The sequence below is a fragment of the Pelophylax lessonae genome, assembly GCF_965119305.1.
Source record: "Pelophylax lessonae genome assembly, chromosome: 9".
In the NCBI taxonomy this organism is placed as follows: domain Eukaryota; kingdom Metazoa; phylum Chordata; class Amphibia; order Anura; family Ranidae; genus Pelophylax; species Pelophylax lessonae.
This window is the reverse complement of record NC_138776.1, coordinates 18,632,696-18,660,383: the sequence shown is the minus strand read 5'-3', so window position 1 is coordinate 18,660,383 and position 27,688 is coordinate 18,632,696. Positions and strand designations below refer to the sequence as shown.

General features: G+C 45.7%; 1 protein-coding gene across 4 annotated transcripts in view; it reads right to left on the bottom strand.

The window, feature by feature from the left end:
- Nucleotides 1-27,688, bottom strand: part of ZFYVE27 (zinc finger FYVE-type containing 27) — a 145,503-nt gene that overhangs the window by 70,297 nt on the left and 47,518 nt on the right. For all 4 annotated transcript variants that reach the window (XM_082267481.1, XM_082267479.1, XM_082267480.1 and 1 more), the window contains exon 7: nucleotides 289-431. In XM_082267481.1, the coding sequence (XP_082123607.1) occupies nucleotides 289-431 (143 nt within the window). The remainder of the gene's footprint in view (nucleotides 1-288; nucleotides 432-27,688) is intronic.

Below are 27,688 nucleotides of genomic sequence, written 5' to 3'. Positions count from 1 at the left end.
TACTGTACATGTTGTCAAGCTGGGTTGCGGGGGGGAACCTCAGTTTAGAAGGCTTGGGCCCTGGGGAGGTTTTGCTTTTCCTTGAAGAACTCCGTTATTAGAGTATCGTATGTTCTATCACTGCCCTCAAGGTGACTAAGACTAAGGTGACTGAGGCGCTACTTACTTTTATCATCCTGGGTTGGGGGGGAGTTTGATTTTCAATGAAGAACCCCAGTATTAGAGAACTGTAGATTATATCTCTGTCCACATATAGTAACATAGATACAGTTCTAAGGTGCTACTTACTTCTGGACTGGTTGGGACGGGAGGTGTGGGAGTCCGCTCCACAGCAGAAATGTTCTCAGCCTCTTGAGTGACTTGTGATGGTTCTAGCGATGGTGGCTCACTGCCACTTTTTTGCTGTAGAGACACCCGGCATTCTGCTACCACTGTAAAGCAGGACAAATAGGAAGCCTTATTCACAATACATACCACATATCCAAAAGAAAAATACTTTACAAAGCAGTTAGAAGCAAAAATGGAGAAAACATTTCAAGTGTCATGTTAGCTTATGTAGTAATGCAAATAGCAACGCACCACAACCCACAGTAGCCAATCCAATCCAAATTCCACCTGACTTTAGTAAAGTCTATTCCGGTTGCTATAAATGATAGCATTTTGCACAAAATTATTGCTGTGATCATGGCCGACTGCCCCCCATGTCAGTTCTTGGAGGAACGCCATACTGGATTAATACACTGGCTCATTCATTTAACTTGCTGTGGACACTCTGAGAACACCTTCATTCTTTGAATTCAGCCCTCTGTAGGGTGATACTTTTCATTTCCATCAAACAATGTGGCATCCTTTCCTTCCTAACACATTACCCAGTCCATACCAGTATAGATCCTAACACATTACCCAGTCCATACCAGTATAGATCCTAACACATTACCCAGTCCATACCAGTATAGATAGATCCTAACACATTGCCCAGTCCATAGCAGTATAGATCTTAACACATTGCCCAGTCCATAGCAGTATAGATCCTAACACTACCCGGTCCATACCAGTATAGATCCTAACACATTACCCAGTCCATACCAGTATAGATAGATCCTAACACATTGCCCAGTCCATACCAGTATAGATCCTAACACATTACCCAGTCCATACCAGTATAGATCGTAACACATTACCCAGTCCATATCAGTATAGATCCTAACACATTACCCAGTCCATACCAGTATAGATCCTAACACATTACTCAGTCCATACCAGTATAGATCCTAACACATTACCCAGTCCATACCAGTATAGATCCTAACACTACCCAGTCCATACCAGTATTGATCCTAACACATTGCCCAGTCCATACCAGTATAGATCCTAACACATTACTCAGTCCATACCAGTATAGATCCTAACACATTACCCAGTCCATACCAGTATAGATCCTAACACATTACCCAGTCCATACCAGTATAGATCCTAACACATTACCCAGTCCATATCAGTATAGATCCTAACGCATTAACCAATCCATACCAGTATAGATCCTAACACCTTACCCAGTCCATACCAGTATAGATCGTAACACATTGCCCAGTCCATACCTGTATAGATCCTAACACATTACCCAGTCCATAGCAGTATAGATCCTAACACATTACCCAGTCCATACCAGTATAGATCCTAACACCTTACCCAGTCCATACCAGTATAGATCGTAACACATTGCCCAGTCCATACCAGTATAGATCCTAACACATTACCCAGTCCATAGCAGTATAGATCCTAACACATTACCCAGTCCATACCAGTATAGATCCGAACACATTGCCCAGTCCATACCAGTATAAATCCTAACACATTACCCAGTCCATACCAGTATAAATCCTAACACATTACCCAGCCCATACCAGTATAGATCCTAACACATTGCCCAGTCCATACCAGTATAGATCCTAACACATAACCTAGTCCATACCAGTATAGATCCTAACACATTGCCCAGGCCATACCAGTATAGATCCTAACACATTGCCCATTCCATACCAGTATAGATCCTAACACATTACCTAGTCCATACCAGTATAGATCCTAACACATTACCCAGTCCATACCAGTATAGACCCTAACACATTACCCAGTCCATACCAGTATAGATATCAAGCCCCATTCACATCTCATGTGTTTTCAAAGTGTTCCATACATTTTTTTGAGCAGTGTATATAAATATTTTGAAGGAGATCCTAGTAAATCCTCTTACAATAAAGAAGACAGCATTGGCAAGTGTGCGTTGTAATAATTCTTCTACATCTTTTTTTTTTTTTCCACTCCTCATATGTGATAAAGAAGACTATGTTCTTTAATTCAAGATGCCCTTGTACGTGACCTTTTTATACTATTATTATTCATACGAAGGGGAAGAGGAATGTGCATACCAGACAATATTTTAGATTGCTCCCCGTGCAGGGTATAAGCCCCGCCCACTCTCAGTATATTACCGCCTGACGCACGAATGACACTACCTGCAAATCATGGATAGACCAGACTCTGCACAGGGAGGAAAGCCTGCAAATTAAAGGAACGCAAAGCTCCGGGATTCTCAATGAATTAATGAACAGTAGTAATGGTACGCTGGGATTATTTAGGTATATTTATTCTTTATTAACACCATCTCTTCAGTCTAACACTTTACAACATTTATACTTTATGCACAATTTTTACTATTTGTTAAGCACTTGTACATTATATCAAACACAGGACTAGGTTATCTAGACCAGCCATTTTTAACCAGGGTTCCATGCACCTGTAGGGTTCCTCCAGAGGTTGCAAGCAGTTCCTAGAGCTGTGGCAGATTGACCACCTCTTTAAGGTCCCGCGATTTTCTGCTTGAAGCTCTAAAACGCTTAACAAGCCAAATCCCATCCAATTCAATGGCCCCTGTTCACATTGCGTTATGTCGCATGAAGCAAAACGCCTGTCGCTCAAAAAAGTGAGCTTCTTTTTTTGGCAGAATACAAGCGTTTCTGGCACCGTAGACTTCAACAGAAATGCCTGACTTGAGCACTTTACAAGCACTTTGTCGCTCCTTTTCTGCTCAAATGGCAGCTCTCCACCCCCAATCCCCCCCCCCCAGTGCATTCTATTGGCTAAACAAAAACGTCTGAAGCTGTAAAATGCTTGTAATACACTTCTAAAATGGTTTAAAAAAAAAAAAAAAAAAACACTGCTATGCTTAAGTGTGAATGTAGCCTAATGGTGCTTCATAGTTCCAGGGCCATCGCCATACAATCAATTATCTTTTTTTTTTTTTTTTATTCTTTTTATTAACCGGTTGCCGACCGCCGCACGACTATATACTGCGGCGGTCAGCCCCGGCCAGGCAGAGTGACGCATCGGTACGTCACTCGCCTGTCACTGACTTGCGAGCCTATCGCGGGCGGGCGCGCGCCCGCCGAGGCGCGCGCCCGCCGCGGCTGGTTCACAGACAAGTCAGTGCGTGTGACCGGCGGACTCGATGTCCGCCAGTCACACTGCGATCGCTCCTGTGAAGGGAGAAAGACAGAGCGGCTTGTGTAAACAAGCTGCCTGTCAGTTCTCCCTGTGTAAAAGTGAAGATCTGTCCATTCTACTATGTAGAACGGTTGATCTTTGCTTTTACGCCAATAGGAATGTCCCTGCACAGTTAGAATCACGCCCCTAGGACACACTTAACCCCTCCCTGTCCAATAAAGTTAACCCCTTCCCTGCCAGTGTCATTTTTGCAGTAACAGTGCATATGTATAGCACTCATTACTGCAGTAATGTCACTGGTACCCCCAAAAGTGTCAAAAATGTCAGTCAAGGGTCCGATCTGTCCGCCGCAATGTCGCAGTACCGAAAAAAAAAAAAATCGCAGATCGCCGCCATTACGCGTTAAAAAAAACACCAAAAATGACAGAAATCTTTCCCTTTGTTAGTAAACGCGATAACTTTTGCGCAAACCAATCAAAATACGCTTTTTGCGATTTTTTTTACCAAACATAGGTAGCATAAAACAAATTGGCCGAAAAATGTTAAAAAATTTTGATTTTTACTTTTTTTTTGGGGAATTTCATATAAAAAAAATGTGAAAAATATTGTTATTTTTGCAAAATTTACGCTCTTTTTTTGTTTATAGCGCGTGATCAAAAAAATCGCACAGGTGATCAAATACCACCAAAAGAAAGCTCTGTTTGTGGGAAAAAAAGGACGTCAAATTTGTTTAGGTACAGCGTCGCACGACCGCGCAATTGTCCGTTAAAGTCACGCAGTAAAAAAATCGCAAAAAAACCCCTGGTCCTTTAGCAGCCAAATCCTCCGGGGCTTAAGTGGTTAAAGGAGAAAAATAACACAAAGTACATACAACAAAGCACTCAACAGGAATGCCAACATATCAGATAAAAAGTAAACAGAAACGGTACATCAGGTTAGGTATGCATACAAGAAAGAGTCCACGATTAACATTGTATCTCAATCAGTGTGAACTTAGAAGGCAAACAGCACACAGCAATCCAACACGGCATAAGGTAAAACCGTCAGATATGACATAAGAGCAATGTAGAGAACAGCATATGCAAAAAAAGAAAAAAAGGGGACCAGCTCCACACGGTCAAAACTAAACAGCAGGGTTGGTAAGATCAGAGGCGCACCATGCCCCCCAGACCTTATCATACCTAGCCAGGCATCCCCTATGTTCGAACACTAGTTTTTCATATGGCAACACTTGATTAACCAATTGCAACCACATATGCACCGACGGAGGAGCAGGTTAAATCCATTTCAGGGCAAAGGCCTTACGTGCCATAAACAGAGACTCCTGTAACAGTGTCCTAGCATGTCTTGTCCATTGCTCCTCGTCCAGCACTCCCAACAGGCACACCATAGGCGTGCACGGCACCGTGTCAGATAGGACCGAGGAAAGGACCTCAGTCACCCTCCGCCAGTACCGCGCAATGACCGGGCACTGCCACATGACATGCACAAAATCCGCACGCGGGTGCGTACACCTAGTGCACGCAGGAGTCGGAAATCTATGCATGGCATGCAATCGGACCGGGGTCAAGTAAGACTGGTGTAGCATGTAGAGATGGATCAACCTGTTATTGACAGCTGGAGAAACCGAGAGGTGCGTCTGACACGCCTCCTCCCAATCTTCCTCCGACAAATCAGGGATAAGTTGCTGCCACTTGGTGCGCACAGCCAGCGGACTACCATTAACTGTGGCCGATAACAGATGCAAATAAAGCGTGGAAATAAGACCCCTAGGTCCCTGAGAATGCAGGATACCAATTAGTGGATAATCCGAAAGAATAACCTCATTAGAGCCGAACTGGGAATGGAGTGCATGGCGAAGTTGGAGGTGCCTATAGAAGGCGCCATGGGGGAGATCGCATTTGTCCCGGAGCGACTGAAAGGAAGCAATCATATTCCCCTCATAGACATCTCCCAAGGTAGAGATTCCCCTGCACTCCCAGAACCTACCATCCAGAAAGGCTTGGAGACCGGGGAACATCGGATTATGCCAAATAGGTAGAGCTGCCGCAATGTCGCCAGCATCAGTAATCTTCTTAGCCTCCCGCCACACTGCCCTGGCTAGTGTAAGAATAGGGATTGAACAGCCTCCCAGAGCCCTCGCCGGGGCTTGTAGCGCCACCAGCAAGTGCTCCGGCCCCAATACCCTAGCAAGATAATACTCAACAACAGCTGGAGTAGTCGGCAATAACCAGTCAGTCAAATGGCGCAATTGGCCTGCCAAATAATAGTAGTACAGATTGGGCAGCGCCATACCTGCCTCCAATTTAGGGCGTTGTAACGTGGACAATTTGAGCTTACGTCTAGTATTAGTCCATATAAAAAGACACAAAAAGGGAGTCCAGGGATTTAAAAAATGATTTAGGGACTGGGACAGGTACGTGAGAAGTTACATAGAGACACTTAGGTAACAAGATCATCTTGATGAGGTTAATTCTACCCGCCACCGATAAAGGGAGCCTAAACCATATCCCAAGTTTGTGCTTAACCACCTGTAGCAGGGGATCTAGATTAGCCCGCAGGGCATCCGTCTGAGACCGCGCAATGATAAATACCCAGATACTTAAATGAGGACACCACCCGTAGGGGGGTAAGGGGGTCACCCGCCACAGGAGCCCTGGCGTCAAGTAGCATCAGTGCAGATTTCTGCCAGTTAATCTTCAGGCCAGAATAAGCGCCAAAGCCATTTATAATACACATTGCGGCCGGCAGCGAAGTGGAGGTGTCCCGGAGGTATAAAATGAGGTCATCCGCGTAAAGTCCAATGGCGTCAGTCCTGTCGCCCAAAGAAATCCCTCTCAGGAGGGGAGACTGCCGAAATCTCAATGCCAGGGTCTCAATGGCCACCGCAAATAACAAAGGAGACAATGGACACCCCTGTCTAGTACCTCGGTGTAGCTGTATAGACGGTGACATTAGACCATTAACTAGAATATGGGAGGTGGGGTCCCTGTAAAGGATCGAGACCCAAGCCTGAAACTTAACCCTGAAGCCAAAAGAGCGCAATGCCGCCCTCAGAAACCGCCACTCAATCGAATCAAAGGCCTAAGCGGTATCCAGTGAGGCCAGCGCGCAAGACTCCGGGAAAAGTCCCCTTAAGTTGTAAGATCATCTGCGTCCTCCAAATATTAATGGACGTGGACTTGCCAGGCATGAAGCCGGTTTGGTCCGGATGAATAATTTCAAGAATCACAAGGTTAAGGCGGTTAGCCAGAATTTTCGCTAAAATTTTGTAGTCAATATTCAATAGGGAAATTGGGTGATATGAGGCACAGTCTGTCAAATCTTTATCAGGCATGGGAATGAGAACCACCGTGGCCGAGTACATGGATGAAGGCAGCCTGCCCTCCCTGAAAGCAGTGGAGTAAACCTGGGCCAGGACAGGAGTGTGAACATCCAGATAGCGACAATAGACTTCCAGAGGCAGGCCGTCAGGTCCAGGGGCTTTACCCTTATCCAGGGAAGTAATCGCCTCCCTAATCTTGTCCTCTGAGATATCTGCCTCTAACCCCTCGTTATCAATTATCTTTTTAGCTTACTGTGTGGATGACCACCACAGTAAGGGTGGCATTTTTCCCACCGACCACCAATGTAAGGAGCTTTCTTCCCACTGATCACCAATGTAAGGAGAGTTCTTCCCACTGACCAATGTAAGGAGAGTTCTTCCCACTGACCACCAATTTAAAGAACATTCCTCCTATTGACCACCAATATAAAGAAACATTCTTTACAGCAGTGGTCCTCAACTCCGGTCCTCAGGGCCCACTAACAGGCCAGATTTTAAGTATTACCTTGGGGAGATGCAGACTAGAGTACTGCAATCACTGAGCAGCAAATTATATCACCTGGGATGTATTTCAGTTATCTTGCAAACCTGGCCTGTTAGTGGGCCCTGAGGACCAGGGTTGAGGACCAATGCTTTACACTGATCACCAATGTATGGAGCATTCTTCCCACTGACCACCAATGTAAGGGGCATTCTTCCCACTGACCACCAATGTAAGGGGCATTCTTCCCATTGACCACCAATGTAAGGGGCATTCTTCCCACTGATCACCAATGTAAGGAACATTCTTCCCACTGACCACCAATGTAAGGGGCATTCTTCCCATTGATCACCAATGTGAGAAGCATTCTTCCCACTGATCACCAATGTAAGGGACAGTCTTCCCACTGACCACCAATGTAAGGTGCATTCTTCCCACTGACCACCAATGTAAGGGGCATTCTTCCCACTGACCACCAATGTAAGGGGCATTCTTCCCACTGATCACCAATGTAAGGAGCATTCTTCCCACTGACCACCAATGTAAGGGGCATTATTTCCACTGACCACCAATGTAAAGGATATTCTTTGCACTGATCACCAATAATGAATTGATTTTAACAGGGGTACCCCAAGACCTACAATGATTTCAAGTATAAAAAAAGGTTGAGAACGGTTAATCTAGTAGTCAATCACATTATATTGAACTTGTTCTTTATTGTAATAGCTTGTTCAAGCCATTTCTGCTTTAGTTCTTCTCACAGTATCAGTGGTGAAGTGGGTACATGTCACCTTCTCATTTAGCCGTTGTTTTTGAGTGCTTTGTAAAACTGTACTGGCCCGAGTGCGGAACCCAAGTGTAGTCATCTCGGAGCAAGTTCATAATGTTTCACATCTTATTAAAGTCACTTATCCTAGCATTGAAGAACTGAAGAAGCGGCTTGTATAAGCTACAAAACATCCCCAACATTACACAACAAGTCCAGTTGAAGGTAACTGACTAGTAGATATGTACAATAACTTGGATAAATTAGAGCACTCACAGACAAAGGGCTACACTGTTGCTACTATACCATACTTGCCAACTGTCCCTTTTTTCCAGGGACAGTCCCTGGAAATAGGAGCCTGTCCCAGGTAATTTATATTGTCCCTGGAAGTGCCTGTTAATCGGGCTGCCCATAAATGTTACGCAGAAGTAGTGCAGCTGAATGGGAGAATTATTCCAACTCTATTGTGGCCTTAAATTTGAAATTCCCTTTTTTAATCTCCTGTAATTCTCTCTATATTGAGTAGACTCTATAATCTGATAAGTAGGCGGGATTAATTATGCAGAGTGGGTGGAGCTTTGGGGAAGTGGGTGTGGTAATTGATAGCTGTGCTGCAAAGTGTCCCTGGACATTTTTTTTAAATGTTGGCAACTATGCTATACTACATAAGTAAATATGGGTAACCCTAAACAGAGCAGGTCATCAAAAAATGTACAAGTAAAAGTTACTTTCAGTGATGCAGAAATACAATCCTCCCCTTAGCTCCTCTTTCCCTCAGTTCTTCCCATCCCCTTTGCTCTCCTCTTCCCTCTCCATTCCTCCCATCCCCTTGGCTCCTCTTCCCCCTCAGTGCCTCTCATCCCCTTAGCTACTTTTCTCCCTCCATTCCTCCCATCCACTTAGTACTTCTCCCCCCTCTGTTGCTCCAATCCCCTTAACGCCTCTCCCCCGCTTCCACCCATCCCCTTAGCTAATTTTCCCCCTCTGTTCCTCCCATCCCCTTAGCGACCCCCCAGCTCCGTTCCTCCAATTCCATTAGCGCCTCATCCCCCCCCCCCTCTTCCTCCTAGCTCCTTCGCTCCTTTTCCCCCTCCATTCCTCCCATTCCCCCCATTCCCTTAGCTCCTCTTCCCCCCTCTGTTCCTCCCATCCCCTTGTCAATTGTCCTCCCTCTGTTCCCCTTCTCCCCTTAGCGCCTCTCCCCCCTCCTCCCACCTCTTAGCTCCTCTTCCTCTTCCATAGCTCCTCTTCCTTTTCATAGCTCCTCTTTAGATTCACTTCCACCTTCATACCTCCTATTCCCTTAAGCCTAGTACACACGTAACGAATATCCGCCGACCGGTCGTCCGTCTTTTGTCCAGAGTTGTGTTTTGTTGGTTGGAATGTGCTCTAGACTGCACTGGACTTTTGTCGACCGACAGAATTCTACTTCAGAAGTGATGTCATGTGTTGGGTTGCTTTCTTTGTGTTCTTTCTTCTCTGAGCATGCCTAGTCTTGCTCATAAGATTTTTCCCTGTCGAAATCTGTACTGACTGCACGAAAATCGGACGTGTTTTGGACGGTGGACAAAAATTTTATAGCCTGCACATCAGATTTTTTTCGGCCGAAAAGTCGGAGTCGGTTGTCGGAAGCATCATACTAACAAGCCGAAAATCGGCGGATCGGTCGTCGGATGAAAATTCCCTGCCGATTTTCGACGCGTGTGTACGAGGCTTTAGCTCCTCTCCCCACCTCCATTCCTACCATCCCCTCGGCTCCTCTTCTCCCTCCATTCCTATTATCCTCTAAACTACTCTTCTCCCTCCATTCCTACCATTCTCTTGGCTCCTCTGCACCCCTCTTTCTCCAATTCCCTTAGCTCCTCCAACCCCTCCATTCCTCCCATCCTCTTGGCTCCTGTTCCCCGTCCATTTCTCTTCCTTCCTCTTGGCTCCTTTTCACCCTCCATTCCTACCATTCTCTTAACTCCTTATCCCCCACCATTCCTTTCAATCCTTAAGCTCTTCACTTCCTCATTCATTCCTCAAATCCCCTTAGCTCCTCTTCTCCTTCCATCCCTTCAATCCCCTTAGCTCTTCTTCCCCCTCCACACCTTCTAGTCATCGTTTTGCCTGTGTTGGGGTCTTCACTAAACAGAAATAAAGCCGCAATGTGCCTGTCAGTGGAAATACTTGCAAAATGTTGTTTAAATTCCCTGTAAATATTACCGATTCAAAGAAAGCATATTAGAAATGTGATTAGAGAACAAGTCATGCTGCCTGCTGAAGTGAAACCACATCCCTAACATTCAGAAGCCGAGTCTTACATTAAACATTTTACACCTCCAGGCAAATTACATAAAATATATTTTTTTCCCGTATATTTTTTGTTGTGCCCTTCCCATTCCTCCCACCCTCTTGGCTCCTCTTCCCCTTCCATTTCCTTGTCCCCTTTTTCCCTCCATTCCTCCCATCCCCTTGGCTTCACTTCCCCCTCCATTACTGCCATCCCATTGGCTCCACTTCCCCTTCCATTCCTCCCATCCCCTTGGCGCCTCTTCCCCCTCCATTCCTCCCATCCCATTGGCTCCACTTCCCCTTCCACTCCTCCCATCCCCTTGGCTCCACTTCACCCTGCATTCATGCACTTGAGATAAGTTTGAGATGCTTCAAAGCTCATTTAGAGTTCATTAACAAATGTATTCACTGTGTATTCAAATCGTAGTTGAATTTCTGACCTCTATTGAGCTCCTTCTAAGCTGCTTTTGAGTTACCGTTGACTTACATGCCTCAGATAAAAGCACATTAACATCGACCCTCACCCTTCTCCTTCATCCTAGAAAGGGTGCAAGTTACCAGCTCTGACCTCCAACAAAAAAACGGATTAGCCTCCACAGAGGCCTTCTAGCCTGACACTAGGCCGATACTCTGGTCTGATGAGAGGCTACAAGTAAACAACAGCACACAAACCAATTCCAGAAATATCACTCTGTGAGCTGCTTAAAGGAACCCGAAAGTCTCTCAATCAACATTAACTATTTGTAATCAATACATGCTGCTAGCATTAGTAATTAGATAGGAAGGTAGATTTTATTTGCTTTAACATTTGTTTTTTACATTTTCTTCCTGGTTTCTTGCTTAGGCCAAAATGTCATACATTCCAGGAGTCTTCATAGGTGGAGCAGCTTTCTCAGCGCAGGCATGCAGGCAGAAGGGTGTGCTTAGCTAAGGGCAGATGGATTCCAGGAAGTAAATGCTACACAAATCATCTGCCCTTACTCAAGACGGCCACGGCTAGAAATGCTAGGAGGGTGTTTTTCAAAGTGATTTCTCCGGAAAATAAAGCACTGAGACAACCATCCCCTCTTGGCTAATCCTTACCCTACATTCCTCCCATCCCCTTGGCTCCTCTCCTCCCCCCCCCTCCATTACAACCACTTCCTTGGCTCCTCTGCCTCATCCATTCCTCCCATGCCCTTTGATCCTATTTCCCCTCCATTCCTTCTTTCCTCTTGGCTCCACTTCCCCTTCAATTCGTCCTATTCCCTTGGCATCTCTTCCCCTTCAATTCCTCCCATTCCCTTGGCTCCTCTTCCTCCTCCATTCCCAGCCTCCCCTTGGCTACTCTTCCTCCTCCATTCTTCCCATTCCCTTGTCTCCTCTTCCTCCTCCATTCCTCCCATTCCCTTGGCTCCTCTTCCTCCTCCATTCCTCCCATTCCCTTTGCTCCTCTTCCTCCTCCATTCCTCCCATTCCCTTGGCTCCTCTTCCTCCTCCATTCCTCCCATTCTCTTGGCTCCTATTCCTCCTCCATTCCTCCCATTCCCTTGGCTCCTCTTCCTCCTCCATTCCTCCCATTCCCTTGGCTCCTCTTCCTCCTCCATTCCTCCCATTCCCTTGGCTCCTCTTCCTCCTCCATTCCTCCCATTCCCTTGGCTCCTCTTCCTCCTCCATTCCTCCCATTCCCTTGGCTCCTCTTCCTCCTCCATTCCTCCCATTCCCTTGGCTCCTCTTCCTCCTCCATTCCTCCCATTCCCTTGGCTCCTCTTTCTCCTCCATTCCAACCATCCCCTTGACTTCTCTTCCTCCTCCATTCCTCCCATTCCCTTGGTTCCACTTCACCCTCCATTCCATAGAGATATAAATGGATGGGGGGGGGGTTACTTTGAATACTAAAAAGGCAACCCAGGAGTCTTCATGGGAGGAGGGGCTTTCTTAGCTAAGCACACCCTCCTGCCCGCATGCCTGAGCTAAGAGCTGATGGATACCAGGAAGTAAATGTTACTTAAATCATTTACCCTTAATCAACATGGTCGTGGCCAGAAATGCTGGGGGGCATTTTTAAAAGTGATGGGGACATGGATGGAGCTTAATTTGAATATTAAAAAGGAATTAGAGTTGTTAGTTTGTGGTGCTCTGACACACTTAAGTTTCACTTTAAAGTAATCAGGGAAAATGGCCGCACTGCGCAGTTGTAAAGCACATTGGCAGCAAACGTTGACAGGTCTTTTAAATCCATTTCATAAAATGGTTTAGATAAATCCCCACTTAAGAATTATATATTTTTTTGTATATTCTGTATTGTACAATTGATCTAAATCCAACACTCGGCTCTGCCAACAGGCATTAAAGAAATTGGCAAACAATCTTCTAACATTCTTCAGCGTTCTTATCTCCTTTTCTAAATGTGTACAAAGATAAACATGACTCAGACTTCAAAATATCTTCATATCTGGCTTTATTAAACCAGAATGACATATGGAAGACCAGAGCCCACCTTCTGTCGCGGCGGGGTTAAATTTGCCTTCAAATATTTGCTTATGTTATCACCGCTAACAGTAAAGGTAGTGCGCCAGAACAAAGGTGCGCCTATAATTGCTTGCGAACGATGGCCATAAAATTACAAAAACACAACCCCCCCCAAATCCTAGAAACTGAGCTTCTCATCTTACAACCACAAAGCTCTCTCTGCCTTTTTATTTTCTATCGGGAACAGACGGCTTGTCCTGACTTTGAGAAGTACAAATTTGCACAGTCCTCCCATTTCAGTCTCCAGGTCATAACGGTTGAATGCTCAGTGTGCCTCTAAGTATTTACTAAAGGACTTGAATTACCCGCCATTGTGAAGAAGAATGCTTGATAATAAAAAAGGCCTACAGCATGGGTGTCCAAACTTTTGGCTTCTCTGGGCCACATTGAGTGTAGAGAAATTTTCTCGGGCCGCATATAAAATATATACTATAGTTAAGGTATATAAGTAATAAAATGCCGCTGCGACCTTCCCGCGCCGCCACTAATTTAACACAACTAGAGGATGATCAAATGAAATAGAATCAGTATACAGAGGTTTACTTCTTCTGAGCGATAATAAAGGAACACTTTAACCACCATGACCACTGAAGTGATTTGAAGTGGTCATGGTGGTGGTAGGAGTCAGAAACACTGCACATGCTACCCCCCTCTGAGGCAGCCTCTGCCTACCGTTAGCTGGCAGCTCCTGTGGCCGTGCCCCCGACCCAACTTCCTTCCTCCCCAGCAAAGAAAAAATTGTCAGGGGGCAGTGGGCCGCATTGCCTGAGGTTCCGGGCCGCAGGTTGGACATGCCTGGTACACAGCTTTGTTAACTCCCTTAGTGGTAACCCCGAGCATGACTCGGGGTGGTTTTCTCATGCTAGGATCGGTATCCCCGAGTCACGCTCGGGGTAGATGTGCAGAGCCTGCAGCGGGGTTCCTTACCTTCTCCCGGTGATCCAGCGATGATCTCCCATTGCTGTGATCGCCGCCGAGATCCCCGCCGTCCGTCGCTCTGATGACTTCCTAGTTCCGTTCCCTGCAGCAGCAATGGTGCATGGGAGCGGAACTGGGAGGGAAATTCAAACGTTGCACAAAACACAAACACATAAAAAGGAGGCGATACAGTGTAACCTGACAGGATTACACTGTATCACCTTAGTATCAGAAAAATATCAAATATTATAAATTGCAAATTATATTCTTAATATATATATATATATATATATATATATATATATAATATTTATATTTTATAATATATTTATATTTTATTATATATATATATATATATATATATATATATATATATATATATATATATATATATATAATAAATTAATTATAAATTATAAATATCAAAAAATTGTACCACTTTTGGTACATAATTCCTGACATAATCATACCGCCAGGGAGGTTAAGAATGTAGCGCATACCTGTACATTTTACGGCCCCCATCCAGCCCTTTGAGGTTAATCCTAAATTAGAAATTTGGATCCAGGCCTACCAGTAAACCAGTTGGAAGCTGCTATGCTTCCACTCGTTGGTCACCAAGATGCCCACAGTCACACTGTCGTTTCCGTGTTGGTCCCCCTTTTGTCTTCAGAATTGCCTTAATTCTTAGTGGCATAGATCCAACAAGGTGTTGGAAACATTCCTCAGAGATTATGGTCCATATTGATATGATAGCATCACGATAGCATTGCTGCAGATTTGTTGACTGCACATCCATTATGCAAATCTTCCATTGCTTTATTGGATGCGATGTGGTGAGTGTGGAGGCCATTGGAGGACAGTGACCTGATCTGGTGAATGTGGAGGCCATTGGAGTACAGTGACCTGGTCTGGCAAGTGTGGAGGCCATTGGAGTACAGTGACCTGATCTGGTGAGTGTGGAGGCCATTGGAGTACAGTGACCTGATCTGGTGAGTGTGGAGGCCATTGGAGTACAGTGACATGATCTGGTGAATGTGGAGGCCATTGGAGTACAGTTACCTGATCTGGTGAGAGTGGAGGCCATTGGAGTACAGTGACCTCATTGTCATGGTGAAGAAACCAGTGGTGAGATGATTGGAGCTTTGTGACATGGTGCATTATCCTGCTGGAAGGAGCCATCAGAAGATGGGGACACTGTAGTCATAAAAGGATGGACATGGTCAGCAACAATACTCAGGTAGGCCGTGGCATTTAAACCATGCTCTGTTGGTACCAAAAATGTCCCCACACCATTACACCACCACCTTGCACCACTGATGCAAGGCAGGATGGATCCAATGCGCCAAATTCTGACCTAACATCTGAATGTCGCAGCTAAAATCGAAACTCCTCAGACCAGGCAAGTTTTTTTTAATCTTCTATTGTCCAATTTTGGTGAGCCTGTGTGAATTGTAGCCTCGGTTTCCTGTTCTTAGCTAACAGGAGTGGAGTTTTGTTGCTGTAGCTCATCTGCTTCAAGGTTGGATGTGTTGTGCGTTCAGAGATGGTATTCTGCATACCTTGGTTGTAACGAGTGGTTATTTGAGTTACTGTTGCCTATCATCTGGAACCAGTCTGCCCATTCTCCTCTGACATCAACAAGGCATTTTCCTCCACACCACTGCCGCTTACTGGATATTTTCTCTTTTTTCCCTCCATTCTCTATAAACCCAAGAGATGGTTGTGCATGAAAATTCAAGTAGATCAGCAGTTTTTGAAATACTCAGACCAGCCCGTCTGGCACCAACAATCATGCCACGTTCAAAGTCACTTCAGTCCCATTTTTTCCCCCATTTTGATGCTCAGTTTGAACTTCAGCACGTCATTTTTACCATTGAGTTGCTGCCATGTGATTGGCTGATTAGCAATTTCAGAGCCCCCCTCCTGATGTTGAGGGCATGTGGCCTGGTTCGGTTCAGGAGGGGGGGGGGGGGCACTTGTTCGTCCCCCCCTTTCCTGGCCAGCCTGTCTGCATGCTCGGATATCAGGTGCCTAAAGGGGTGTGACCACATTAACACTACAAATTCTGGATGGACCCTCTGCACACTGCTATACAGTAGTGTTAAAATGTGGTCACACCCCTTTACCACCTGATAGATTATATACAGTTACAATCTATTGGGATTTGAGGACAGGTATGTCTTGTTTTTGTATTGGTGAGTGTCCAGACCTGAACCTGGTAGCTCTCCCTCACCTTGTGTCTGTTTGCCCCATATTAGCATGGTGTCCACCACAGCATTGGCAGAGCAGAGTAGGACTGGTCATAAGAGAGATTACTTTGATGCAGTTGGCCAGCTTAAACATGTATTGCAATATGTGTGAACTAAAAATCCCCGGTTTTCATTGCAAAGTTTGCTGGAAAGAATGTATAGCAGTGTGCAGAGAGTCCATCTAGAATTCGTAGTGTTAAAATGCGGTCACATCTCCTTAGTACCTGATGTATTTAACTACCTCAATACCGGGCACTTAAACCCCCTTCCTTCCCAGACCAATTTTCAGCTTTTAGCGCTGTTGCATTTTGAATGACAATTGCACGGTCATGCAACACTGTACCTAAACCAAATTTATGTCATTTTTTCCCCACAAATAGAGCTTTCTTTTGGTGGTATTTGATCACCTCTGGGTTTTTTCTTTTTTGGTGCACAAATAAAAAAAGACCGAAAAGTTTGAAAAAAAAAAAAAAAGTTTTTTTGTTTAGGTTATAAAATTTTGTAAATAGATATGTTTTTTCCTGCACTGATGAGCACTGATGATGCCGCACTGACAGGCACTGATGAGGAGACACTGATGGGGTGGCACTGATATGCAGCACTGATGGGCACTGATAGATAGCACTGATATGCAGCATTGGTGGGCACTGATAGGCAGCGCTGATGGGCACTGATGGGTGGCATTAATCGGCACTGATGGGGGGCACTGATGGGCACTGATAGGCAGCACTGGTGGGCAATAATGGGCACTGGTGGGCGGCACTGATAGATGGCAATAACGGGCACTGGTGGGCAGCACTGATAGATGGCATTGGTGGGCAGCACTGATAGGGGGGCACCACTGGCAGGCTCTCTGAGCCCTGTTTGCCATCCCTGGTGGCCATGGTGGGCATCCCTGGTGGTCATGGGTGGGCATCCCTGGTGGCTCTAGTGGCACCCCCTCCCCCCAGGGCTGCACTGGTAATCAATCATCTGATTACCAGCACAGACCCCCCCTGTGATCAGTGAGTAATTAGAAATACTCACTGATCCCCACGGCTGCAGCACCGATCCTCTCCTCTTCTCCTCACTGACAGGATCTGTCAGGAGGAGAAGAGATCGAAGCCGTTACAACGGCTGTATTTACATTACATGACGGCTGTGATTGGACACAGCCGTCATGTGATCAGGAGGGCCAATCACAGGGCCCTCCTGCCGCATCTTGTTGCTCTGTGTCCTAGGGACACAGGCACATCGAGATCGCGCCGCTGCGCGTGCCCGCGGCGGCGCGATCTCTCTCCTTCTGAAGGACGTTCCGGGACGTCCGATCAGAAGGACGAGACTCCCACCCGGCCGTATATGTACAATGGCCCGGGTGGGAGGTGGTTAATCTATCAGGCGCTAAGGAGATGTGACCGCATGTTAACACTACAAATTCTGGATGGACTCTCTGCACACTGCTATACATTCTTTCCAGCAAACTTTGCAATGAAAACCGGGGATTTTTAGTTCACACATTGCAATACATGTTTAAGCTGGCCAACTGCATCAAAGTAATCTCTCTTATGACCAGTCCTACTCTGCTCTGCCAATGCAAATGGTATGGTGGACACCATGCCATTCTGTATGCATTCGCTTCTGCTCGTGAACACAGAGTGATGGGAGCGCTTTAATTTAACTGTTTTTTTCTTATTTATTTTACTTTTTATTTTTACATTATCCCTTTATTTTTTTTATTAAAACTACAAGGAATGTAAACATCCCTTGTAAAAGAAATAAGGATGACAGGTCCTATTTATGGAGAGATCTGGGGTCAAAAAGACCCCAAATCTCTTAACCTTCAAAAGCAAAAGAAGAAAAAATAAAGAGATCTTTTGCTTTAAAAAAAAAAAATAATAATTTCCTTCCACCCTGGACCAGAACCATGACGACGCTCTAGTGCTTCAAGGCCATATGGCAGATCAAAGAGTATCTACTCTTTGATCGCCTAGGAGAGCAGCCGGCTGCACCGTCAGATAGTTTCTCGGGCAAACCGGCAAAAACGGTAAGCCCGAGAAACACTGGCGAGTGGGGGGAAGATGGGGGGCGTGTCCCCCTCCTGCTGCTTCAGAAAGTGTTCCAGTGGCTCATGAGAAAGCCAGCCGCCAGCTGAAAAAAGAGGTACCAGAGTTATGGTTGATATCTTCAGCCATAACCCCGGTAAACCACTTGCAAACCGCAACGTATACACTATATTACCAAAAGTATTGGGACGCCTGCCCTTAAATGAACTTTAAAAGCATCGGAGTCTTAGTCCGTAGGGTTCAATATTGAGTTGGCCCACCCTTTGCAGCTATAACAGCTTCAACTCTTCTGAGAAGGCTGTCCACAAGGTTTAGGAGTGTGTCTATGGGAATGTTTGACCATTCTTATAGAAGGGCATTTGTGAGGTCAGGCATTGATGTTGATGAGAAGGCCTAGCTCACAGTCTCTGTTCTATTTCATCCCAAAGGTGTTCTATTTGGTTGAGACTAGTCAGGTTCCTCCACTCCAAACTCGCTCATCCTTGTCTTTATGGACCTTGCTTTGTGCTCTGGTCCAAATCATTTAGTGGAGGGGGGATTATGGTGTGTGGGGGGTTTCAGGGGTTGGGCTTTACTTCTTAGTTTTAGTGATGGAAACTCCTAAGTTGTGAGCATACCAAGACATTTTGGACAATTTCATGCTCCCAACTTTGTGGGAACAGTTTGGGGATGGCCCCTTCCTGTTCCAACATGACTGCGCACCAGTGCACAGGGAAAAAGATCCATAAAGACATGGATGAGCGAGTTTGGGTGGAGGAACTTGACTGGCCTGCACAGTCCTGACTTCAACCCGATAGAACACCTTTGGGATGAATTAGAGTGGAGACTGCAGAAAGTCACATGAGAAGTCGCAGCAGCATGAACCAAGGCTAAAAATAAGTTCCAGCTTTAGATACATTGTAACGGGGAAAGCAGAATGCAAAATATGAAACTCGGGATGAAAATTTGAGATGCTCTACAGTAAGACCAGGCCTCCTGAGCAGTGGCGGCCGGTGCGTTGGGGGCGCTGCCCCCCCTATCCATGCTCCTGGCCCCCTAATCTACCTCTGGGGCGCCGGATGCATGGAGTTCAATGGGTTTTTTTTTCTTTTTGAATCACCTGATTAGAGCTAGAGGCTCTAATAGGCTTCAGCAAAGGGTGGACCCGGGGCGCAGAGCAGTGCGCCCCGAGCCCACCCATTGTGTGACAATAGCGAATGAAAATTTGCTATTGTCACAAGGATCCTCCTTCTGGCCAATCAGGAAGCGGGTCCTCCCGCTTCCTGATTGGCCGAAAGGCAAACCCCATGCCATTGAGCGAGGAGGAGGCGGGAGGACTGAGGACTTGAGGAGACGCGGGGACTGAAGAGAAGCCGCCACTGCCTGAGGTAAGTGCACTGGTCCCATGGGGGGGGGGGGGTGCACGCTTACGCTGGTCACTCTGCATTGAAAGGGGGCACGATGGCATCTCTGCATTGAAAGGGGGCACACTGGCATTTCTGCACTGAATAGGGGCACGCTGGCATCTCTGCATTGAAAGGGGACACGCTGGTCTCTGTGCATTGAAAGGGGGCACGCTATACCTTAATTACTGAAGGCCCCTTTCACACTTTTGTGACCTCAAAGTCACGCAATTTTTACAGCGTTTTTTGCCGCAAAGCAATGCCTATTACATTTTTCTGTTTGCGCCCCCACTGCTCCTAAGTTCTTAAATCAACTTTTATCATGTATGACTGGCTTATACCTTTTAACACTTTAATATATGCAAATACATTATCCTAAAGCGAGCAGATTAATAAAGACAGAGCCTTCCCATAGATTGACTAGCTTACTCCTCTATGAGTGAAGACATCTGTCGTCTGGCTAGATTGGGATCAGGAAATTTTGTAAGACATAAATATTTCTCGGTAAACATAATTGCTCATGTTCCAGTCTGTCCATAATGCCCGCATTAAAGTGACATTTGGAAAAATTACACAAGGACTCATCAAATGTTTAAGCGCCGGCCAGATGGAAGCCAAAAACACAAAGCTTGTAATTACCGGAACACATGAACACCGTCATTGTCTCCAGGCTGAGGCGCCGTCCAAAATTCAAACACTCCACCAGTACGAGTCAGCACGTGATGGCCATGGACGGGGCTGCGCTCACCCGACGCACGGAGAAGGCATCCTTCTTTTCACACTGGACAGAATGTGTCTGGCTTGGAGACACCGGCGTGCCAGAATTCAAATGGATGCAATTTGTGTTCCTCTGTCCAAATGCAAACATCTGTCTACGCTTTGTGCTTGGAAAGGCCGAGACAAGAAAAAAAAATAACGAGGGCAAAGTGACTCATGAAGAGACGCTGGGATTTGTCACCGGCCAAATTTCTTCTCAGGAAGAATCTGCACAGATATGAATTTATGGGGACGCTGAGCATGTCGGCTCAAGAGCATGAGGTCCCCAACTGTGCCGAAGAGTTTACATTAGACTATGCTCATCAATAAAGAGAACCTGCCAGATCATTTACACCAGGGGACTCCAAACTTTCTAAACAAAGGGCCAGTTTATCATCCTTCATACTTTAGGGGGACCAGACTATGACCAATGGAAGTAGAAAATTCCCTGCCATCAGTGGGTGTAAACAATTCATCTTTGATATTAGTAGGAGGAATAGTGCCCCATCATTGGTGTCAGTGGGAGGAATAGTGCCCCATCATTGGTATCAGTGGGAGGAATAGTGCCTCATCATTGGTATCAGTGGGAGGAATAGTGCCCCATCATTGGTGTCAGTGGGAAGAATAGTGCCCCATCATTGGTGTCAATGGGAGGAATAGTACCCCATCATTGGTGTCAATGGGAGGAATAGTACCCAATCATTGGTATCAGTGGGAGGAATAGTGCCCCATCATTGGTGTCAATGGGAGGAATAGTACCCCATCATTGGTATCAGTGGGAGGAATAGTGCCCCATCATTGCTGTCAATGGGAGGAATAGTACCCCATCATTGGTATCAGTGGGAGGAATAGTGCCCCATCATTGGTATCAGTGGGAGGAATAGTGCCCCATCATTGGTATCAGTGGGAGGAATAGTGCCCCATCATTGATATCAGTGGGAGGAATAGTGCCCCATCATTGGTGTCAGTGGGAGGAATAGTACCCCATCATTGGTGTCAGTGGGAGAAATAATACCCCATTGTTGGCATCAGTCGAAAGAATAGTGCCCCATCATTGGAGTGAGTGGGAGGAATAGTACCCCCTCGTTGGTGTCAGTTGGAAAAATAATACCCCATTGTTGGAAATATTGCACCAACGTTGGTATCAATGGGAGGAATAGTGCCCCATTGTTGGTGTCAGGGGGAGGAATAGTGCCCCATCATTGGTGTCAGGGGGAGGAATAGTGCCCCATCTTTGGTGTCAGGGGGAGGAATAGTGCCCCATCTTTGGTGTCAGGGGGAGGAATAGTGCCCCATCTTTGGTGTCAGGGGGAGGAATAGTGCCCCATCTTTGGTGTCAGGGGGAGGAATAGTGCCCCATCTTTGGTGTCAGGGGGAGGAATAGTGCCCCATCATTGGTGTCAGGGGGAGGAATAGTGCCCCATCATTGGTGTCAGGGGGAGGAATAGTGCCCCATCATTGGTGTCAGGGGGAGGAATAGTGCCCCATCATTGGTGTCAGGGGGAGGAATAGTGCCCCATCATTGGTGTCAGGGGGAGGAATAGTGCCCCATCATTGGTGTCAGGGGGAGGAATAGTGCCCCATCATTGGTGTCAGGGGGAGGAATAGTGCCCCATCATTGGTATCAGTGGGAGGAATAGTGCCCCATCATTTTTGCAATCAGTGGGAGGAATAGTGCCCCATCATTGGTGCCAGGGGGAGGAATGGTGTCTCATTGTTGGAATCAGTGGGATGAATAATACCCTATCACTGGCATCAATAGCTGATGTCAGTAGCAGTAATTATGCCCATGTGTTGGTGTCAGGGGGAGGAATAGTGCCCCATCATTGGTGTCAGGGGAAGTAATAGTGTCCCAAGGGCCAGATAAAGGCAAGCACATTGCCACCTTCATACACCACCCGCCCCCCCCCCCCCCGCTGCAGTTTTGAGACCACCAATTTACACCACCGAAAGTCCTCCCGTAACCTCTCTGTTTTCTATTCCTTACTACCCCTCTAAGTTGCTACATTATGTTTTATTGTTTATTACCTTCATTAACAAGCTCCCACCGATCGTACACATGACTTTTTATGGAGACTTCCCCCTTTCCTTTCATTCCCCAAAACACAACATAAATTAGGAGAAGATCTCCCCAAAGTGAGGGGGAAACCCCTCTTAGAAAAGTTTTTCCTGTTAGAAGATACTTCCTGTTCTGGTGACAACTCCTAAATTTGTACTCCCCATGCTTTTCTGTCCTGTAGCCATTGCCACATATCCCTATTATATGGAGTGGGGGGGGGGGGGTGGGAGTGGGGGGTGGGAGGGGGGGGGGTGTCCCATAGTCCATAAGGGGATAACTAAGGCAGGGATGGCAACACAACTTGGAATTTCAGTGCAGCAAAGTCAGCATTGTTGGCTTAGTACAGAAAATGCGCTGCTTATGGGATCGTCAACTCCATCTAGTGGCCATAATTGTGATATTTTCCCCGTTTGAGGTATTTCAGAAAAAATATTTTATTATGGCCACTAGATGGAGCTGATGAATAAAGGAAATAAGCATACTGTGAAGCCCTTGGCACAGCATTTTTATTTTTCATAAATAGTTTGCTTTAATTACCTCTATATCACATAATCTACCTAGAATTTTAGCTAACATACGTTCATATATGTAAAGCTTAGTATGGACAATAAACACACATTAAAGCACTTATCACTACAACATGCTTTTTATTTTTTTATGCATTTTTGATGCTTTTTTGAAGCTTTAATAAAGCTTGGCAAATGACCCGTGTGTGTTGATATTCTAGTTGTTTTAAAGGGGCCCAGTAGTACACCCACTCAGCAGATCCCTAGCTCATTAGTACCCTCCTTCAGCAGATTCCCAGCTTACTAGTACCCTCAACTCTGCTGATGCCCCTACTCAGTAGTACCCCCAGCTCTGGTCCCCCACTCAATAGTAACCCTCAGCTCTGCGGATTGCCCACTCAGTAGTACCTCCAGCTATGCTGATCCCCTACTCAGTAGTACCTCCAGCTCTGCTGATCCTCCTATCTAGTCCCCCCTCACCTTCGGCTGTATTGCTCCCATGCTGCGCACCATATGTGACATCTACCAGTTTCTCCTGCTGCGGTCCCCCAGCTCTTCTGATCCTCCTCTCTATCTGGTACCCCATCACCTCCGGCTGTATTGCTCCCATGCTGCACGCCAAATGTGACATCTACTAGTTTCTCCTGCTGCGGTCCCCGAGCTCTGCTGATCCTCTGCTGCTCACTCCACCTTCCACTATAGCATACCCGTGTTGCACACCACATGTGCCGTCTGCTCCAGTCCGGACTCCGCTCACCTTCCTGGTGCTTCACGCTGTACACCAGATGTGACGTCTGCACCAGATATTCCCAGAAAATATACACATAAACCAGAAGGGACTGCTGCTTATGACTTTTAGGTCCCTTCATGCATCCTGTGAAATCGCACACCCAGGGCCGCTGATAGGGCAGTACAACCAGCCCTGTTGTACCGGGCCCGGGCTCCATCAGCTCTACAAGGGGCCCGGGCAGCATCACAGTTAATGTCTGCATGTTCAAAAAAAAATCGTTTTTTCTAAACCTTTTCCTAATTTGTAATTTCTTGGGGTGTAATTACATTTTCCTGGGCCCTATAATGACAGCAGAAGGGCCCAGGAGGTGAGTGCAGTGGCGGGACTTTTTTTCCATTTTCGGGTCGCATGTATACATGGGATTTAGTTCCATGGTGATTTGCTGCCATATAGTCCTGGCTGCTGCTGTCCACTGCCTTGCCTGGCGGAGGGATACAATAATTCTCTGCTCAGCCCCGCCTCCCCTTACTCAAGTGCAGAGTGTGATCATGTACGGAGGCAGATTGCTCAGCAGCTGACAGGGAACAGCAGGAGGACAGCGTGGCTGGATTGGACACAGTGAGTGAAGAACAGATAGAGTCCTCACTGTGTCCTATGATCTCAGCATAAAAATCACACAGGCTGCTGGTGCCCTGTCACATTGTCACATGAATTCTGGGGATGCTGACTTTAAGCTATGACTGTAGTGAGTGTTACTGCATAACAAAGTCAGCATCCCCAGCATCCATGTGACACTGTGACAGGGCACCTGTAGCCTGTGTGATTTTCATGCTGGTGATCATAGGACACAGTGAGATGCTACTTTAAACTTGTGTTTGGGGGACAGTAAACATGTGCAGTCAAACCACTCCCCTTTAACCTCTTCCCGCCCATCGATGTATCAGTGTTCTGTCAGAATAGCGCTACCTATCAGATTCTGCTAGCAGAAGTGGCATTCGGAAAGAACAACTTACTGCGCATGCACCATGTGTTCCAACATGGCTGCTATGCGTTCCAATAGGTTTCCTAATGTGACAGAACACGGAGCAGAGGCGGACATCTTCTTACACCCACACAAGTCTTGAATTTTACATTTATTTTAGCAGTAAACTCACCTTATATACTGAAATAGACTATTTCACCGCAACCGAGTGGAACAGTCTATTTCACTATAGAATCAGTTTGTCGCTGAGCAGTGCGGGGTGTACCAAGGTGGCCGTCACCACATTGGCCGCAGGTTTCTCGCTATATTTACTAGAATACAATAATAATACAAATGTAATACTGTGATTTATTCTATAAGGTCAGTTTACTGATAAAATAAATGTAAAATTGAAGACTTGCGTGGGTGTAAGAAGATGTCCGCTGCTGCTTCGTGTTCTGTCACATTAGGAAAGCTATTGGTACGCATAGCAGCCATGTTGGAATGCATGACGCATGCGCAGTAAGTTGTTCTCGTCTGTATATTACTTCCGGTAGCAGAATCTGATAGGTAGCGCTATTCTGACAGAACACCGGCACGTCCCTGGATTGGAAGGGTGATATCTTGGTCATCCCTGCAGCATGATAGCCCCAGCAACTTTGCACAAAGTAACATAAATAATAAAATAAAATGTAAAACCTTTTTAAAGCCCCCATTCCCCCTTGCTCATGCGTAATTGCAAACATGCATGTTGGTCCCGCACATATACGTAAACGGTGACAAACCTGCATTTTGTTTTGAGGCAGGGCCAGGGATGGGGTTGAAGGGGGCCCCATCAGGTAGGCTGTACGGGGCCCCATCATTCCTAACAGCAGCCCTGCGCACACCTGCAATACCTCCAAAATAAAGTGAAGGTAATGCTGAATAAAAGCCTCTCAAAAGCTGTAGGTACTGTAAGCGGGCGTTGTCATAGACTTCTATGGAGGCTTTGGAGACACTTTAAAGCATCAAGAAAGTGACATGGGGGATCATTTTTTGTAAAGAAGCAAACACAATGTGTGACCAGGACTGTAAGGTTACCATTTTATTTAGTGACAGGAGCTTTGATCTGTGAGAAAGTGTAAATGAGCCTTTAGGGTGCACTTTAACCGCTTGCCGACTGCCTAACGAAGATTTACGTCGGCAGTCAGCCCCTCACAGGCAAAGCGACGTAGGTCTACGTCACTAGCCTGTGAGGCTCCGGGGAGCGAGCGCGCGCGTGCGCCGCCAGATGCACGGTCACGGAACCCCCTGCTCGCGATCGTCCGTTACACCGGGAGAAAGGCAGGCGGCTAATGTAAACAAGCTGCCTGTCATTCTCCCCTGTGTAAGAATGGAGATCATACGGTTCTGCTATGTAGGACCGTTGATCACTGTTCTTACACACAGAGCCACAACCAATCACAGTTAGAATCACGCCTCTAGGGACACACATAACCCCTCCCTCTCAAAAAAAGTTAACCCCTTCACCGCCAGTAGCATTTTTACAGTAACAGTGCATATGTATAGCACTGATTACTGTAGTAATGTCACTGGTAACCCCAAAAGTGTCAAAAATGTCAGTCAAGGGTCCGATCTGTCTGCCGCAATGTCGCAGTCCCGCAAAAAAAAAAAAAAAAAAAAAAAAAAAATCGCAGATCGCCGCCATTACGCGTAAAAAAAAAAAAAAACAACAAAAATGACAAAAATCTTTCCCTTAGTTAGTAAACGCGATAACTTTTGCGCAAACCAATCAAAAATTTTTTTTTCCAAAAATATGTAGCATAAAACAAATTGGCCAAAAATGTTAAAAAATTTTGATTTTTAAATTTTTTTTGGGAATTCCATATAAAAAATATGAAAAATATTGTTATTTACGCAAAATTTACGCTCTTACGCAAAAAGTAAAAATCGCAGAGGTGATCAAATACCACCAAAATAAAGCTCTGTTTGTGGGAAAAAAAAGGACGTCAAATTCGTTTAGGTACAGCGTCGCACGACCGCGCAATTGTCCGTTAAAGTCACGCAGTGCCGAATCGCAAAATAGGGCCTGGTCAGGAAGGGGGTAAAATCTTCCGGGGCTTAAGTGGTTAAGCAGGGATGCAGATCAGATTCCCATCAAATACGTGACCACTAGAGGCAGCGTTTACCAATCTGTATACTGTATGTAATGCAATAAATATAGAGCAGCACTAAAAAACAATCTTTCCCTGAATAGCTCCTCTTCTGAGGTTTACGTGAGCTGCAGTTTTGCTCTCTTCAAACATTTGGTCGATCGATCATAGGAGTCTTTTTTTTTATTTTTACATTTTTTGGGGGGGGGGGGGGGGGGAATTTCGTATAAAAAAAAATGTGAAAAATATTGTTATTTTTTCAAAATTGTCGCTCTTTTTTTTGTTTATAGCGCAAAAAGTAAAAATCGCACAGGTGATCAAATACCACCAAAATAAAGCTCTGTTTGTGGGAAAAAAAGGACGTCAAATTCGTTTAGGTACAGGGTCGCACGACCACGCAATTGTCCGTTAAAGTCGCGCAGTGCCGAATCGCAAAAAGTGGCCTGGACCTAAGACAGCAAAATCCTCCGGTGGTAAAGTGGTTAATACAGCTGTATAAAACAAAAACTGTGTCTTTCTTCATTTCAGGCTGCAAAGCAACAAAATGTAATTATTTAAAGGGGGGGGGGGGGGCTTATTCTTTTCTATACCCGCTGTAAACATGCAGACTTTCTGAAACATATCTGCAATAAGATTGTTTAAAAATCATTATAATTTCCTTTTTTTTTTCATTTATTTATTTTATTTTTTTTTTTAACTTCTCTCAGCAGTCACTGATTTTTCCAGCACAGGAGTTCAGATTAAATTCACATGTAGAAATTTGCGGCTTCGCTCTGCAAACCTCTCTCATTTTTATACTTCAACAGTAATCAAGTGAGTTGTTCCTCTGACACAGAGGGGGTGCAGAGGGTCACCCCCCGTACATTTCCCCTCGCTCACACGCAAACCCTGCGCTGATACCGTACAATCCTTTAACTCTGCGGGGCTGAGGAGGTCCCGGATACAGAAAAAAAGGTAAAAAAATGTGAATAATAAACCTGATGGGGGAATAAAAAAAATAAAAAAGCTCTTGTTTGTTCTAATGCTGAAACAGTGAAGGGACCACACTGCCATCTAGTGCTCTGTTTTGTGTATTACATATTCAACTGT